At 40.3% G+C, this 19,578-nt stretch overlaps 1 protein-coding gene across 5 annotated transcripts in view; it reads right to left on the bottom strand.

Annotated features, from left to right (window-relative positions):
• Positions 1 to 19,578, bottom strand: part of LOC124117093 (rhotekin-2-like) — a 105,320-nt gene that overhangs the window by 55,191 nt on the left and 30,551 nt on the right. The window contains exon 1 of one of the 5 annotated variants that reach the window (XM_046478839.2): positions 14,533 to 18,448. The exons of 3 other annotated variants lie outside the window; for them this stretch is intronic. In XM_046478839.2, coding sequence (XP_046334795.1) covers positions 14,533 to 14,625 — 93 coding nt within the window. In that variant the 5' untranslated portion in view covers positions 14,626 to 18,448. Of the gene's footprint in view, positions 1 to 8,300; positions 8,431 to 14,532; positions 18,449 to 19,578 lie in introns of those variants that run through there. One more of the 5 variants, XM_048393533.1, reaches the window with a different exon arrangement.

Raw genomic sequence — 19,578 nt, 5'->3', positions numbered from 1 at the left:
AACACCCACTGGGTAGGGCTTTGAATATATCAGTGACAAACAGATCGCAGTCCGGCAAGATAACGAAGAACAATATTGATGGAACATCATCCTTCAGCATCTACATTGTGAAAACAAACATCCATGGGTCGCGAGTCAATAGTTCTGCCGGGGCTGAAAGGGTTCACCATAGTATCTGTGTATCATGGTGCATCCAATACTTTGTGCCATGATACACGTTTTGTATCATGACAGCATTTACTGGTACTGTATGATACATGTATACACAAGGTGAACATGTATCATATAGTGTGAGAATGACTTGTAAAAAATTATTTTTGTGACATCTACAGAGATTCTTAATCCTAAACCACTGTTGTATATTTGACAGATGTTTACGACACACTTCCGGTTTCAAACCATCCCTTTGATGATGGAATACTTCTCCTCCATGACAAGAGTCAAGTTCTCATGCATGATATCATGCAATGTATCACATATTCCTCACTATCAAGATATATATTAATTATATGGCAAAAAAGTGTATCATTAAACTATTTCTGACATACACAAATATACTACTCAAAAGAAGTTAAAGAACACCCAATTTTTTTATATGACTATAGTCATGGCTGGTTGGTCTGGCAACACAGCCTTCCAATTGTGGGTGTTCCTTAACTTCTTTTGAGTAGTATATATTGCTAATTATTTTTTCTGACAGGTTGATTGTGGCTCATAATATTAATCACTGGCCTGCCTGGACCAGGCTCCGTTATTTCTAGGCTGCTATATAGCTGGAATATATCTGAGTGCAGCATTTAATGGCTAAATTACTTAGTGCACTGTAAATTGGCACCTGGTTCAGCAGTACTTAACCAGGTGGTGGGAAACCAAACACAAGTCGCTGTATGAACCTGGACATGCTGTACACATAACGACACCATTTGTAGGCGGGGCGGCTGACCACGTTCACACGCTCACAATGTACACTACACTGAATCATGGGGTGCATTTAAACGTCTATTAAACGAAAGGTCAGTTTTTCAATTATAAGTTTTGACGATGCTGTATTATATAAGCTGTTAGGTGGAGACAAGTTATGTCACACGATATTGGAAGCTGTTTGTGTAAACCTTTGTTTAATATGGAAATCTGTCATGGGAAAAGAGCCAAGTTCCTGTGAAATAATACTAAAATGTTCTAACTGTCAAGATAATACAGACAAATAGCACATATATTGTTTGGTTAAATTCTGTAAAATATTTTAGAATAACTGACTGCAAAATCATGTGTGTTTTTTTTCTAAATGAAGTGGGATTCATATTACATGTTGCTGCTGTAATTTTGCAAAACAAACAACCCATAAGCAGATAAGGGACATATCCACAAATCATGGACTAGTTCTATCTTTGTTGTTTAACGCCGCACTCAGCAATAGTCCAGCGGTGTTCTGCTATCTTAAAGGACGAGTTTTGAGAAGAGAACATATAAAAGAAATAATGAGATGTAAATCATTTGAGCAGGAGTATGCACCAACCGACTGTTCAAACTACCACACAATACAAAAAAATCCATAAACAATTTCCCCACATCCCCTATCAACATCCTACACACCATGCCACATGTGTTGTGCTGTCAGGCGACTGTTGTTGTGTGGGTGGTCATAGATCACAACAAGACAACAATGTCCGACATCAGGAAGGACGTGACAGACAGAGGATACCCGTGACTCCAGGTAGCTAACGAGCAAACCACAGGTAGCAGGGACCTGACAGGGGATGAGCAACACAGGAAAACTAGGCATGACTAACATGTCTCACACAACTGGTGGCTACTCTGCCTGCCCACAGGGGGCTGGATGACCGATATCTTTTACCTGTTATTGGACCCCATAAGTACCTTCAGATGAAGAAAATCAGTCTCTCACAACTGGTGGTTACTCTGCCTGCCCCCAACGGGCCGTGATGACCAATGACAGTCTTTTACCTGTTGTCATTTCTATGTATGGAGTCCCAGAGTAGTTTCAGATGAAGTAAATGTGTATGTGTATGTGTGTAGTGCTTAAGTAAAAAGTACCAGCTAGCTGACCTGTAAAGATCCGGGTTAGAATTTGTCTTCCGCAACCCATGTATGTCGTAAGAGGCGACTAACTGGATCGAGTGGTCAGGCTCGCTGACTTGGTTGATGCATGTCATCGTATCCCAATTGCGTGGATCGATGCTCAAGATGTCAATCACTGGATTGTCTGGTCCAGACCTGATTATTTACAAACCGTGACGTGAGCACCGACCGATATACTGACGCCATGATAGAAGAATAAACCCATGATAGTATCCCCAGTCTTCGTGTTGTAGATACGGAGATAGTTCACTATGAGAACTACAGGAAACACATAACAGTGTGTTCGATTGTTCCTTTCCTTGATGAAATACAGCATATGTAGCCAAAGCAAACACTCATGCTCCATGTCAATCACATCCATTGACATATGATAATACCTTGAAAAGTCTCTATAAAATACTTAAACATAACAAAATAAAAATGCTTGCAAGTTGTTGCTGATATGTTTATTTGTTGTTTAAAATTCAGTATTCCAGCTATGTGACCGCAGTCTGCAAATAATTAAGTCTGGACCAGACAAGCCAGAAATTGATCACCTGATGCATTTAGTCATATGAAGACCTGATGTATTGTTGGTTGGTCCCATGACAGATTGGCTGCTTGTATTTGGCAGGACGTTTTGCCGATCTTACAGTGCTAGCCCAGTGAGATATGATTCAGCAGTTCAACATGGATACCCAACTCAACCACAGTACACATATTCTGAACCAGCGAGTCCTTGTTTTATCCTACTAATGCCAATTACCTTGGAGGTAAGGGGAGACTTGCACTATAGTTCCACAGTTGAAACAAGTATATCCAATACAGCCCATGCAAGTCTATAATATTTTGCAAGTCTAGTCTGTAAAACAGTTCATTTCTATTCAACAGTAAACAGTCACCCTTCCCCTACATGTGCTATTCAAACATTTACCTGGGAATGAATACAGAATGTTTTTCTATCAGGTAGAGTTAATGTCAGTTACTGGTACAACCCTCTGTTGAACTGAACAGCAACACCATGGACGAAAGTAAAATGACAAGCTGTCGTGAAATAAGTTTAGAATCTGGCTGCAATTGAACGAATGACATTAATATAAGGTACAGTGCAAGATCATGATTCATTTAATGTTACAGTCTAGTTCAGCATGCCAATGAATGAATAAATGAATGAATGAATAAATGAAAGTATTTCATAGGAACAATAGACACAATACAAGATCATGAATCCTTTCATGTGGTCAAGCATTGCTGACATGAATGTCCATTAATTGTCCATGGCTGACAGTCATTTTATACAGAAGCTGACCTGTGGCCTCTACTTAATTATCTCCCTTGTATGCAGAATGAACCATTGACTGAACGATGAATGGCTTTGCTGTCCCCAGGCTGGTATAAAACACAAGATGACAATGGCAACATCGCATGCTAGAAGTTGACTTGAACAAGGCCATTAAGACAGGACATTAGACTTTCTTTATCTTTCATGGCAATATATCTTTTAAAACAAATTGGTTTATGGATCCATCAACCCCAAAACCACTACAAAGTGGGAAAACACATTTTTTTTAAATCACCATTTTTTTTCGTATTCCTCTAAACTGATGCCAAACTTCCACATTTACCACCACAAAAAACAATTGTGAATACATAATAATGTGTAAGACAGAAAAGACTGGGTTCATAAACACTGCACACATGCAACACAGTCCAATAACCAAAAAATGAAACAATGAAACTGTCTGGCTGAAAATGCAGAACATAACATCAAATATAACATTTCATCATTTTTATACGATTGCATCAATTAATTTTTAGATAATAAGAGTGGTGAAATGAGGTTTAAAGTCATGCTTAAGATTATTTACTCACATAGCGATGTTTGTGCAGCTGCCTGTATTAGTCCAAACTTATGCTTGTTTTATAGTGCTAGCCCAGTGAGGCTGCCGCAGTTTAACATGGGTACCCTTCAGATACATTATACTGACTGGGCTGAAAGTTAACCCCTTAATGCTTCTGCAGGGCAAGGCAACAACAAGTACCATTTTTCAACATCTTTTGGTTTGAACCACCTTGATATCTGTAGCAGATGCTCTATCCACTACCACAAAGGGCCGATAATAGAAAATATTCATTATCAAATCAAAACTTCTGAATATCAGCTACAAGTCATACAATTTAAATGAAAACAAAATCTGAAATGAGCGATATTCCAAATACATATAATCATCGTTTCTCTTTGTTTTGAAGATCCTATCTGTCATATCTAATAAAACCCAACTACACTGTCGGCTGTGCTGTTTGAAGACAATAAAACTGAAGTGCTTGAGGCTGTGATTACAAAAACACTTTCCTGTCTGACTACCAAGCACCTGGGAACAAAGAAGTTTAATACTATTAGTTTCAACATCTAAAAATTATTTTCAGCTTCTGAGACTCCAAAAAAACTTGTTTACCCAAACCTAAAAGGTCGCCAGTTCTGTCACAAGAAGCTGAAATCCTTTGGATTGGATACCTGATTATATCTCAAGGTCATGCGATACAAGTATAATCAAGACTCAACATGGAAGATATTTATGGACAAGAGAAGACAGATCGGCATTCAGATAGAGAGCTGTGGTAGAACAAGTGATGTTACTTCATGACACAAATAGATGGGTTTGATAACAGGGATATTGGATACCACCCAAGTGACTCCATTAAAGAGGGAACTGCTTTTACTTATTTTTAAGCAAAAACACAACCGCCTCTTCAGTTTCTGGTAATCTCAACGACCCATCATTTTCATTTCAAATATTCATGTCATGATAGTGTTTCAGTAACATCACGGGTACCAGTTCATCAAGTCATTTACCCACTTTGAGTGACTGTGTTTTGAATTCACCACAAGGATAGGTTGGGAGCTCAAACCAATTGCCAGCTTATCCTTGATGGCTAAGGAAGACAACTCTGTCCCTATTGGCATTATAAGTGTTGAAGTAAATCTTACAAGGATGAGTGAGTGAGTGAGTGAGTGAGTGAAAGTTGTTTAATGCTGAATGTTCCTCACTAGCGGCTGCCACAGGTGTCTCTACATACATGAAAGTGGGCCACACAAACCAATGACTAAAAACATCAATAACGATCTATGCCAATTGCAATGATGGCACAATAGCACACAATCAGTTGAGACATTCAAGCCACCAATTATGTTCATCAGATTCCCTATAGATGTCTCTTACAACAGAACGTTTATATTTGGGACCTATTCTTCCGCAAAATCCGCAGGGGAGGGTGGGTAGTTTGGTATTGAAGTAAATTTAGATTCTTCACCACAAATAATCATTATTAACCTATGTTGGAAATCCATACATTCTATTCCTATCATGGAAGATAGCTTTTGATCCTGAAAGATTAATTCCTAAAATCAACACTAAAGACAAATCTGAAACAACACTGAATGTACTCAGTGAAGGGAACACACATTCATCCCTGTATAAGATGCCACAAGCCTCTGGGTCACACTGAACAATAGCACCACAATAGGTAAATGTACTGTGACATTACATAGAAGACTTGCTGACTGAAGTCAAGTGGGTTGTCAAGTCAACAAAGATTTACCCCGGTTGACTACACAGCCAAGTCCATAAAAGCCAAGTGAAGCGAGACCTGTCTGCAATAAATGTATCTACTTCAAACATGCTGAAAGGCAGGTGTCGACCTTAAGCCAGCTGAGTTGTGATATCTGACAGAGAACCACCCTGAACATTAATCATCTCAGCTAACCTGAAGAATGTCTTGTCAATTATCCAAACTATTAAAATCCCCAGGTTCAATACTGAAAGGATAGTTGCATTAACTTGCTAAGGAGATAGAAATGTAAGAAGCAGGGGTCCAAAACAGCAACAGGGCCCCGATTCACAAAGCGATCTAAGCGCTAAGGTGATCGTAACTCCCATACTTTAACATTGACTTACGACAGTCGTAGCGTTATGATCGCTTTGTGGACGCCTGTTGTGTTCATTAAGAACAGGAACAGGAACTATTCCCTGTTAGCTTATTACCACTGTCATGACATGATAGACATGAGCTTTGCGAACCCAAGCATGGGGAGTAGGCACTTCCCCTTCCTGCAACGTATGGTTGACCCTCGTGATGGTAAAGTGGAAGACACAATCGTGCTGTAGTGCTTGCTCGACTTCTTAGCGTTAGTAAATAAAAGGCATGTTTGGTTAAGTACAGAAGTGACCTTTGGAGGTTGAATGTGTACACAAAGTCAGTGACTGAATGATATGTTTTGCTGCAGTCATGGCAGCCTGTAAATATCAAGCCTACACCAGACAAGCAAGTGGTTGATCGTATGACCAACAATCAACAATATCATGGAACAATGATCAAGGTCACTCATCAAGGTCACATCTCACCCAACCACCTGATACACATTAAGCATCTCTTTAGAACACTATTCATTATACAAAATTGTACTTAAGAGATACATTTCATATATCACCTTGTTTGCAGACAAATTATTGTGGTTCTATTTAGTTTACTTTCCAAACATAAGAGTCTGCTTGTATACACAGCATACCTACAAGAAGTCAAGTTATTCAAGAACGCCTTCAGCAGTATTCAGTTATATATCCAGGGTTAAAAACTAACAGTTTTCGTCCACTAGTCCTTATAATGATAACATATAGCAAAACCCTTAAAAAGGGCAAATTTCTACTAGTCCTTATGATACCTTGACCATTGGGCAGTTTGGCAAGGACTATAGATTCCCCTCCAGCAAATACAGCAGGTAAAAAATATATTTCTTAAAAACTGAGAAAGGGATCAATCAAATTTATGGCCAAGCGAAAACAACTACTTTCTGTTGGGTTAACAGAGCAACTATTTCCTTTCTCACCTGATAAGTATGCTAATAAGATGACAAATCTAGGTTTCTGGGACAAAGGCTTAAACCCTAATATCAATATGCGGAACCCGTCTTGTGTGTATGTGTCAGAAATAAATGCACAAAAGGTATGTTTGATGATATAGATTTAGCTGTCATTACAGCGTATGGTTACCCTTTGTCAACACTGCCAGGACCAACCAGCATCAGATGTCAGACAAAAAGTATTGTGGGTAAACATGGAGGGGCTGCAAGATCCTCTCAACAAAAGGCCGGTGTTTGTAAGATTGTGTGGACAATGTTAGATTCTGGGTAGATGTGTGGGCGGACAGAGTATTACCATCCCTGTCCCTGTCCCCGACAGATTCAGTCGAAAGCTTGGATCAACTCTTGAGTCATATGGTGAGATGATAGTGGATTATGATGGAATGACACTCTCATAAACATGGTCATATGGGGTGAAAAAACAAGAATCCCATAACAAAATAAAGACAAGTTAAACATGTTTACATCTCAACTTTAACAGCTATCGAAGGATATAAGTCATCAACAATATCAGACATGTATAGCACCAACATTGTGCTGACAAGCAAGTGCATTAACCACTTGACCACCAACCATTCCCCTATTCGTCTATTCCTCATGTCCAGCATGGTCACGGCCTGTGAAGACCCGGGTTAGAATTGGCCTTCAGCAACCCATGCTTGTCATAAGAAGCGACTAATGGGATCGGGTGGTCCTGCTGGCTGACCTGGTTGTTGCATGTCATTGTATCCCACCTGCATAGATTGATGCTCATGAGGTCAATCACTGGATTGACTGGTCGGGGGATTATTTACAGACCAACGTCATATAGCTGGAATATTGCTGAGTGCAGTACTAAACAACAAACAAGAAGCATTGTCAGGAGTCGTGGATCTAAAGGAGCTCTAGCTAAGGTGTGTGGGGGAAAGTGTACTTCATGATCTAAGACCCTGAAATCCTATAAACAGTCACAGAGTGTGAAATCCACCTGCAACTCATGGGTAGTCCAGTCACCTCAGCAGATGCAGACTTGCGTCCCTAAGGCTAGCCAGAAATCTCAATTTCATCCTGATTGTGTTTCTACCGGTGTTCATGGGTTTCACCTAACAGGTAAACGTCTAAGACCTGCATCACTTAGGACTTTCCTCCCATGTTTAGCAGACAAGCTGTAACTGAAGTACTGTCCAAGGGACATTAAACCAAAACTCACTCAACTCCAACCTTAACTAAAATACTGGGTGTATTGGGTATAGAATTATCACGTTTCACTGTCCCCGTAATCATTATTACAGGACCTGATGATACTCCTCCCCATCCATCCTACCTCACAGGTACTCCAGGTGCTCCAGAAGTCGGATTCCTCCATGTTACAATGTACAAATCGCTCCGCTGTATTCGCAACGATATCCCTTCAACACACACCTTACAAATAAAACCCGAACACCTATAACTATTATTTAAAGGTTTTAATCGCAGACGTAGGCTCAAAGTTTACTCAAGGACTGCCTATCCCGGTCTCCTACGTCAGAGGCCTGTGGTATAATTATGTGAAGTAGTCTGCATTGCCTGGCGGGATGAGCGCCCCTCAACACAGACTGACTCAACAGGTACATGTGAGCAGTGATGCAGGATAGAGAGGTTGACACAGGTTGGACATGAAGCATATCCTGTTACACGTTGGTGTAAGCGATAGGATGTAAACAGACAGGTGGCTAGTGAGTGAGTGAGATGGGTTTCTTGCAGCTCTGGACAGTATTTCTTATATATCATGTCACATCAAGGAAGAAAGCCCAAAATGAACTTTGGTGAAACCCAGGAGTGTGGTGCTGATGAAGTAAGGAACCATATTCAGTGCAAATTTAGGATGCAACTCTGCACAGCAAATTGCAGCAACCTGGACAACAGTTTCAGGGGAAAGCAACAGGCATTGGTTTTGTCAGCAATAAATGATAGCTACTCGATGAAAACCGAACAATTAAGTCAATAAACCAACTGTTTTGAACTTAAGGTAGCTGTCATTGATTTTATTTGCGGACAATGGTGCCACTTTTCTAAACATATCAACAAGTGGGTTCACATGGGGTTCAAGCTCTCTCAGTTTCCATGAAAAGTATAACAATTTCATTGTAGTTATCCATTCGGTTTGGGGTTTCACTATAAAAAATAAACTGATTTAAAATTACAACCCAACATTTAGAGACCTACATTTTGATGTGCTGTCTTGACAAGGAATAAACAGAATGAAGTACATTTCTTTATCAACACTGAATATTCAAGAATCTTCCTGACGCTTTTAAGCTGCATGTCACCAAAGCACACAGGGATCACTGAATCCAATAAATGCATATGATGTTTTCTTTAAAGAAGAGATAAATCACATGCTAGGCAATAATGTGTTAGGTTTGAAACAGGGATAAAATTATGGTAGTAAGTGGGGCGATACCCTGTTGAAGGAGGCTTATTATATAATCCTGTAAACATCCTCTTAAAATTCAGAACAAACATTTGCTTTGAATAGTTTTTCAGAAATGCGTACATGACATTTTTTCATGATTTACAAATATTCCTCCAATTCTTTCTGTCTTTCTTATTATTACAAGCAGTACTTTAACAATCGCCATTATACAGTTATCCCACACTTTCATATCTCAACTGGCAAGCGGCAAATGAAGTTGCTGCTGCTGCAAATTACAGCTAAAGGGAGACAACTCTAACGCCTGACTGCACTCATCTCACAGGACACATTCTGTATTTATATTGTTAATAGGAACTTAATATCCATTCTAATTTACACATAATCCATATTAAAATTGATAACTAATCACTAGTTTTATGACTCAGAATTTGCTTACAATCATGAAACTACAATCAAAGTAATATCCTAGCACAGCAAATTTGATTTCTGATGTAAGAAATCAATAACATATCTAGCACAGAATTTGTTTAACACTATCAACAAAACCACATTTCCTTGTAACACCCAAAAAGCAGACAAAAATCCCAGGAAAGTCATCCTTCCACATGTTGATACACTGCTTGCGGCTCAAATGTCAACACGAATTCTGTAGCTACAATAATTTTGTCGTTAATGCAATTACCAGCAGTTACTGACAGGCTGTGGTCATGACTTGCAAAAATCAATTGACGTGTCTGAGCCAGGAGTAACTAAATGGTGCCTATCTACTCTCACAGAAATATTAGACGGATCGGTCACTGCACCGCTTTATCGACTTTTCGACCTGAAATGACTTACGTATGGCTTCTGTCTATAAAAGAAGGAACTTGTAGGGAGACCTTATTCAATCTAGGACAAGTAATTTAATTTGGTTTGGTTTGACTGCTGGTTGTATCACAGTAGGGCTGACAAGGAAGGGCTTACACAAGCTGAATCCATGGACACGGAATCAGCAGTGAGCCCACATGAAAACCACATGATTGACATCCTAATAGGTTATTCGTTTTGTTATCTATTTGTTTTTCAGACAAGATTAATGCTTCAGTCTGGGCTTCTCAAAACCATATTTGGATTTTTATTGGCAACCTCATCTTCAAATCAATGACTACATCAGTGAATTGGGGTTACCCCTTTGAACACTGTTGAAAAGAATGATATTTTAGATTGCTGTGTGTCAGCTTACTGTGGGATGAAAGCTCAAAATGATGCATGACTTGGATGTTTATCGCATTTTCTTGAAACTGTTGGGTAGGAACAGAAAAACCAAGAATGGTAATCAGAGCAAATGTGCAATTGAAACCCATGACCAGGGGATTCTAGCAGGCCCAAGGGACTTACTCTGCACAGTGACTAGACGGCTGGTTCATCTGTGCTCCCCTTTAATAACAAGTCGGGGGAATCATGTTTTGCAGTGCAGTCAGCAATAATCCGGCTAGCTCCCACACATAAGGTACTGATATCTACCCGGAATCCCAACAGGGAGACAAGCATTGGTTGCTGGGGACCTATTCTACCCTGGAATCCAACAGGGAGACAAGCATTTGGGTGCTGGGGACCTATTCTACCCTGGAATCCAACAGGGAGACAAGCATTGGTTGCTGGGGACCTATTCTACCCTGGAATCCAACAGGGAGACAAGCATTGGTTGCTTGGGACCTGTTCTACCCTGGAATCCAACAGGGAGACAAGCATTTGGTTGCTGGGGACCTATTCTACCCTGGAATCCAACAGGGAGACAAGCATTTGGTTGCTGGGGACCTATTCTATCCTGGAATCCAACAGGGAGATAAGCATTTGGTTGCTGGGGACCTATTCTACCCTGGAATCCAACAGGGAGACAAGCATTTGGGTGCTGGGGACCTATTCTACCCTGGAATCCAACAGGGAGACAAGCATTGGTTGCTGGGGACCTATTCTACCCTGGAATCCAACAGGGAGACAAGCATTTGGTTGCCGGGGACCTATTCTACCCTGGAATCCAACAGGGAGACAAGCATTGGTTGCTGGAGACCTATTCTACCCTGGAATCCAACAGGGAGACAAGCATTGGGTGCTGGGGACCTATTCTAACCTGGAATCCAACAGGGAGACAAGCATTTGGTTGCTGGAGACCTTTTCTACCCTGGAATCCAACAGGGAGACAAGCATTGGTTGCTGGGGACCTATTCTACCCTGGAATCCAACAGGGAGACAAGCATTGGGTGCTGGGGACCTATTCTACCCTGGAATCCAACAGGGAGACAAGCATTGGTTGCTGGGGACCTATTCTACCTTTAAATGACATCTCTGAAAAATCAGTGAAGTAGGTTATCTGCCTTGAACTTTAGATAAAATTAATCCGTTGCCTGAACATCTCTCACTGTGTTAACAGTTAAGTAATTTCAAAGTAAATATTATGGTTGGTGCCCTGTTCAACATCCAGAATATATCAGCCTATTGCATCCCATTAATGAAGGTTATCAACTTCAACAGGAAACGTTTCTCTCAACACGTACAGAATGATGAGTCAATGCATCTCACACCACACAATGACCTGGCGAAGGAAATAAACACGAACAATCAGTTTCTACAAGCAGTATGAATCAAAAGTAGTATATTTGGGGGAAATCTAGCCTTAATTTAAAAAAAAGTGAAATAAATATAATTGATAAAGTTGCATTTGAGTGAAACTCTGCTTTTTTCAACATCTTTTTCAATACTAACAACATATGTTTGTATTTAGTATGATCCCTGTTTATGCATCGATCAAGAATATTTGTACAATGGCACGACCATGTACAACAATGCAATGAGTATACATGGCACTATCATGTACAATGTACAATGTATATATGTATAAAACAACACAGTTTCCATAATAATTTTTTATGTCACTCCTACCTGAAAGTGAAAAAGCCATTTATAATATTTCGGAAAAACTTCAATGTTCAGTGCATAAAAGTCAATGGATGTAAGATTTTGAGAGCCGCTTGTGGTTACCATAAATCTGGTATATTTTCTTATGCATGCCAGACGGTAGTAGAATATGGCGTTTAGGCTGCCAGAAAATTCATAATTCTAAACTTGCACTTAGGAGTTTAAGTTAGTTTAATCAAGCTACTGCTCATTAGTTCTTCAGAGGATGCAATCATGATTGTATGATTAAACCAATGGACCCAGACTAGACATGGTAGATATATTTCTGCAAAGAAGATTAATATCTCTGGTATATGGCCAAAGGGCCTTTGTTCCATATCAGTCAGACCTGCACTCTTCAGTCATATGATCTACTCTATGCCAGCAGCAATGCAATTTCACGTAACAAATCTCATACTCCTCCAGATCGATAGTGACCAGCCTACAGATACCCTGGGCTGAGAAGAAAAGGACAATCGCAGCAAAATGTTTTCAAGTGTCAGTCTGTAGGTTTCATGTATCTAAGTAATATCACGTAAAGGTCACACCGACGCATGCTCATCTATGTACTTGATCTCCATGCTTATACCAGACAATGATATCTTGAATATCCTCCCTATGGGGATTGAGGGGCTGAATAGGTCGCAAGCACCAAATGTTTCTTGTAAGAGCTGATCAAAGAGACAACTGGGTGGTCAAAATGGGTGACATGGCTTATTGAGTGGGTGAGTGAGTGAGTATGGTTTTACACCGCTTCTAGCAATATTCCAGCAATATCACGGCGGGGGGCACCAGAAATGGGCTTCACACATTGCACCCATGTCGGGATTTGAACCCGGGTCTTCGGCGTGACGAGCGAACGCTTTAAACACTAGGCTACCCGACTGCCCCCATGGCTTATTGCAAACTGTAGTGCCCCAATGGTGTGGATTGTTGCTCATGCGATCTATCTCTGGTTGGCCAGGCCCCGATGGGACGATGAACAGGCAAAGGTGGTATAGCTACAATCAGCAGCATCAACTCACTTGAATATAACATTTTCTGTTTAGTAATCCAATTAAAATTCTATTAATCCACTCCAGTAGTCACTGTCATGAGATCGGATCTAAACATTTCGTACTCCATCTCTATGTCATGTTATGAGGGGCGGTGGGGTAGCCTAGTGGTTAAAGCGTTCACTCATCACGCTTAAGACCCTGGGTCGATTCACCACATAGACCCAATGTGCGAAGTTCATTTCTGGTGTCCCCTGCTGCAATATTGCTGAAAGCAGCGTAAAACCATACTCACTCACACATGTATATGAAATATGCTCAATGTAAGTTTATGTTACGCTGCACACAGTGCAATAATCTGATTGGCACCATGAGATGTACAGAGAATACTACACAATTTAGTGCATCATTAGATACTTTTTATTAAATGAGTCTGAAGCAGAGGAGTTTTGAAGTTTTTGTATCCAGAATTTCTTTTCATGTCATTATGTTCATTCAAAGACTTTGGGAAACAGTGCCACAATCTATGCTTTGAAGATGAAACTGGCCTGGATATTGTGCAAATAGTATTAAACGCCATATATCTTCACTTTGCAACACCGAATGTTTTCATTAAATCAAGTGGTTGCATCAGCATATACCATGGTGAAGACACCACTATCTGTATCATAAGCAAAAGGATATTACTTCATTCAATAAGGTCTGTACTGATCTAATTATAAAAAATAACGATGTTTTGCATTGCGAAAGTGTGTGACAAGCTTGTTCAATTTAATAAAGTGTAAATCTTGAAAAGTCTTGTAATTATTATATGACTGGGAAGACGATACATCATAACCTTTCATGGGTCACCTCAGTGAGGTCATGGTTCTCCAATCAAAACACAGAAAATGAGGCACCGATACATGTGTGATGTACAGTATTAGTATCACACCTTCCATCCCCCTGTGGGTAATACATCTGGACCCACTCACAATGCGATCTTAGCACTACGAGTATCAGAAGTCTATGTAAGAGTATCAGTGTTACGACCAACATAGCACTAAGATCGCTTTGTACAAGTGGACACTGAATGGTACTAAATCCAACTTGTCCACAGCTCATTACCAGACCAGTTGTTAACTGGAAGAAACAACTAGTCCTTCTGTATTCTCACTAGTGTGGGGCCAACAGCAGGTGTGTCGAACCCTGGTAATGCGTATACTACTCACCTTAAGACTGCCACAGCACATGGACTCTGGTCGTGGAGGTAGCTTCTTCTTTCTCAGCACCACTCCACTCCAAGTATCCATTGACTCACACATTGTCACGATTAATGCAGTCAGGCTATATAAAGTTCCAGGTCTACACCGTACAAAAGTCAGTTTAGCCGATGAAATAGCTCAATCCTGGGTGTTGAGAAACGTATTTTGCATCAAAGATTGAAACTTCAAAAATTCAGGCAGAGTATCAATCAACAAATCTTCAATCTCTCATAAAATCACAACAGACCATAATGCTTGTTGATGCAAATGACCAATCTTGTATATTGCTATCTGTGTAGGTGATCTAATCAAGATGACAATAGGCGACTACAGTGCTTTTCAATGCAATAACTAGCATTGTCCACTTCTGTCCACACATACCACAGATGTCTGTATAGGTGAGCTAGTCCTCAGATGACCACAAGTGACCACGGTGGTACAGCCTCCTCTTGGTGCTGTGTATATCTGGTCAGCGCGATGTACAGGTTTACTGATATCCTTTTGTGTCTGTTTAAAACACACAAAGAGGATTGTGTATGTACAAAACCTCAGGAATGTACACCACAGAGTCCCTTGAGTCACTTTCAGTCCTAAATCTCACCATACATCATGCTTATACTCTCAAGCAGTGATGGCACAGTCGTACTTAGCCCAGTTTCAGCAACCAAAACTTAATCTCAGTTTGTAAATGTTCAAGTATTGATCGCTCTGAACAGGTATCAATAAGACCTTAAAAATGTTTTAGCAGTCTCCTCATGAGATTCACACAAAGCAGGAAACATAAACCCCTACAATTACTCAATGATTACGAAGTTCAATTGCTATAGAACATGCATTGCTTCAAGCAAGTCCTCCTTCAACACTACTGTGGGTGTAACTCACACAGAAGTGCAATATCCATCGAACATTTTAAAACATCAAGTCAAAAGCTTCTGCTTCTCCTGTCTGGAGGGACACAGTGAACTCTGGACACACAAATATATCATATATCACTGCGATAGCCATGAGTTTGACAGGAAGAGGGAAATACCACTTGATAATGTTAATGTGAACATGAAGTCATGAATACAGATTTCCGACTCCTACAATCAAGCTGTGTTTTCACTATCACCCTGAGATAACAGTCCTGTTACAAGATGACGAGGACTGGAATACAAGTCGGAGGCGATTTTGTAAAATCATAAAAAGTTTTCAAGCTCTACCTCTCGTCCTTCATGCATGTACAACGTAATCCTTTGTAACAATATGCCAGCCTAATTCAAATCTTCGCGCACGCTGTCGTAATCACCTCCCAAACATGACAATATTAGCCGAGTCACACGTGGAGGAATAACATTAAGTAAAGTTGTCTCTGTTGACTGTGCACTTTCTGAGGTGGCTGTAAGCTGCAGCCAGCTGTAGTGTGTCTAGGCTAAATCAAAAGTCTAATAGGCACATGAAGCTTGTTATCCGACCTATCTTAGGGCTGCAGACCAGTTGTGGTAGATTATGTAACAAGATGCTACAGTTGGGAGGAGGGGAGCTTGTGTGTCGTACGTCAGCACAAACACAGATAAATATTGACTGTACTACACACTTCCTCTCAGACCTTCCTTCCTTATGCTAAATGGTTCAGTGTCAACTCTTATAACAATTCTTACAGCACTGATCCTTGATCCTTTAAGTGCAGCAATCACAGGTGTAAAGTTACTCCATTAACAACTCATCTGTGATTGTCCTGTGATAATTAGCAGTGTATGTTAACTGCAGCAATCACTATTTTTGTTGAGAACAGACACCATACACAGATTATCCTGTGATAATGATCACCATAGAAAATTCACAGCAATCACAAATTTGTCAGTTGATAACTAGTTCCTCAAGAATCTCCTCCACAGTGGACGAACAATGAACTGTTGTCCAACCAAGCTCTTTTTATAGGTGTCCTAATTCAATGATTAATAATTCCCACACTTGGGATTTTTTTTGTCCGGTCATAAAATGCCTCCTAGAGATTATATTGGACAGTGGAAATATTTTTAGGCTGTTCCTTTGAATATCACCGCTTGAAAATAGTTGCCACTTGCCGATTGTATCCAGGAGGAATTATGAGTCCGGATTTAACACTCGTAGGTTTATGATGACCAGGAAGCTGATAGGATGGGAGGGAAATGGCAGTGTTGGAAAAAATGTTGCTGCTTGATATTTTGTTTGCATTGAAGATTATTCAGGATTCACAGTCTCATATGAGCAAACAGACACTGTCAAAAGAGCATAAATATAAATCGATGGATATTTAGCAGACAATAGTTTGATCCCTTTGTATACAAACTCATACAAACATGAGAGTTTTGTTCATTAAAAATCCATTGGCATCAAAAGCAGATTATCTGACACATGAGCTGAACAACATTAACAGAAATGATCTGTGTATGGAATATGTTTCAAAAAGCTCACTTTGAATGTTTTCATACACTTTCCAGATGTGATGACGAAAAAGGTTGAAATAATCACCATTCCTTGCCAATTTTGAGAAACGTTTCACTGTCTCTCACATTCATCCTAATGCCTACTATTCAATGAGGGACATCAGCCAAACTGCCAGAGAAGTCCTAACACAAATATCGAAGTCAAACCTAATCAATGAGCCATCAATATTCACATGGCGGAAACCACAGAATAGATATTTCCTTGTAAATGCAGTTAATACATCTCCTCTAGGACTGGCCTAAGTCTACACTGTTTATGAACACAGATGGGCTGTCTTGCTACAATTGGCTGGAATGTCTAGAACTGTCTGATTCTTTTAATAGATATTTCCAATTTGATTCGTGATTTACATTTCTGGTTGTCTCCTTAGAAAGTGAATTGTGGTTAATTCACTGTGAAATTGTCTAAAACATCACTGTGCCATCACAATGCAACACTGTACATAAAAATTCGATAAAATTAAAGCAGGATGTTTTGCATAACAGACTGCATATGCCAGCGATTAGACAAGCTACTATGGGATGCAGGTCTCCACTTTGTGTTGATCATTGAATCAATATACTGACTGACATACGGAACTGTTTCCTCACCATCAGCCATTCAGCCCTAATGAATGAAAACCACATTCAGCCAACTGAATGAAAATCACCTCCAGTGTACCTCCTTAACAAAAGCAATCACACATAAGCAGCAGTTCCGATATTTCCCTTTCAATCCTCCCCTGTGGTGTTTTCACCACTGTTCACAAGGCTGTCCGATAATTATTATCGTGATGAGCAGACGGGTGTTTCGAGTGACCAGTACATGGCGAAGGGGCGGAGTGTTGATACTCACAATGTCCTCTGTTTGTGGACAGACAACAACACAGACATGACATTTCAAACTGATCCGGCCAGTATCCTAACAAGTGGACTGCACATGTTAGGCGAGGTTGGTGTATGTCAGCTGAATTGTCTGATGAGAGGCTGTAGATACACACCACACTCTGACCAATTAGCCTGCACTCATTTGGACCTCCTGGTCAAATCTGTCTTCAATTCCAACCCTGGTTTGCCTGCAGTCATAGAAAATTCCACCCTATGTGTCTACTGCCTCCAGATATACTCGTTAGACAGCGACACATTTACCATTCCTCGAAATTCCAGCGCTGGGACTGTCCTCTTCCTCCTGCGAAGTGCAAACTATGAATAATGAATCAATGGTCTTGTTTCCTGCACATCATGACTGCAGATGGAAGTGTCGTCTGCTTCACGTCTGCTGGCGTGATCTTTGGCATCTATGTTACATGTAAAAAAATTGTTCACCTATCCTATACCAGAACTGCTGGATCAATATGAGTTTTTCACCCAATTTCACAACCAGGCACTTTAAAACATGTCGCCAGTGCGTTGTCATCTGCTCACACAACAATTATCCACACAGTATGAGAACACCTGCCTCAATCCTATTCCTTACAGCTTGAAGTCCAAGATCCTTTGCATTGACTCCCAACACTTCCCTATACATAACCAGTCATCTGATGATGAAATGAGAGATTTTCGATGAGTCACTCAAACCGTGAATAAATTCACATATTCACTCTCAAAGACAAATTGATCGGATTCAACAAGTAAGCCGCTACTGGCGTCAAATTGAGCATTGATGAGACTGATGGCCACCTATAACCGTGATAAGAGAGGTCCTAATTTTCCCGTTTGATACCCAGGCATGTGGAGCAAAGGCACATGGAATCAGAGGACTGGTGCTATTGATTCAAGTTCATGGCCACCATGAATAATGAATTCAGCATTTAGCAGCAGCGGTCAGATTGTATGGACGGTGTCATGCATTATGGACTTGGTGCTTAATGTGCTCGTTGCTCAAGGCATTACAGGAAAACATCAATTATATCACTTTACCACAGAGTTTTCGGTTAGCTCTTAAATAAATTCCAAACAAATATTTGGTTTCCAGATAGATACAGCCCGAAGTTCACACTCACTGGCACTGAGGCTTAGTTGCTATGATACTGTTCAATTGTTTAATGTAAACAATCTGTATTACAAAACCTATAACTTCATAATGAAACAATACCATATGAATCTAGTTCTAACAGGAGGGATCCAGAGCTAATGAATTCCCCACACAAATGCTCTTTGTAGCAATAAGTTTGATGTCATTACATCGTGCACGTTTCAGGTCAACAAGAAAATGTGTTAGGATCTTCATATTTTTAGAAAAAGAGTGAGTGAGTGAGTATGGTTTTACGCCGCTTTTAGCAATATCCCAGCAATATCGCAGCGGGGAACACCAGAAATGGGCTTCACACATTGTACCCATGTCGGGTATCGAACCCAGGTCTTCGGTGTGATGACCTAACGCCTTAACCACTACGCTACCCGACCGCCCCCTTTGGAAAAAGATAACTAGCTTCAGACTCACGATGATGTGGATGAGTGGATGTTTGTTTAATCTGTCAGCAATAATCCAACATTCAATGTTGGCCTTTAAATAAGAGTGTTGCAAACCAGTGGTTGACAGCATGAACAATAACCCATGTCATCA

This window comes from Haliotis rufescens, unplaced genomic scaffold (genome assembly GCF_023055435.1).
Source record: "Haliotis rufescens isolate VD_foot unplaced genomic scaffold, xgHalRufe1.0.p SCAF_12, whole genome shotgun sequence".
Classification (NCBI taxonomy): Eukaryota; Metazoa; Mollusca; class Gastropoda; order Lepetellida; family Haliotidae; genus Haliotis; species Haliotis rufescens.
Note: the sequence above shows the minus strand (reverse complement) of the source record. Positions and strands in the feature narration are given on the sequence as shown.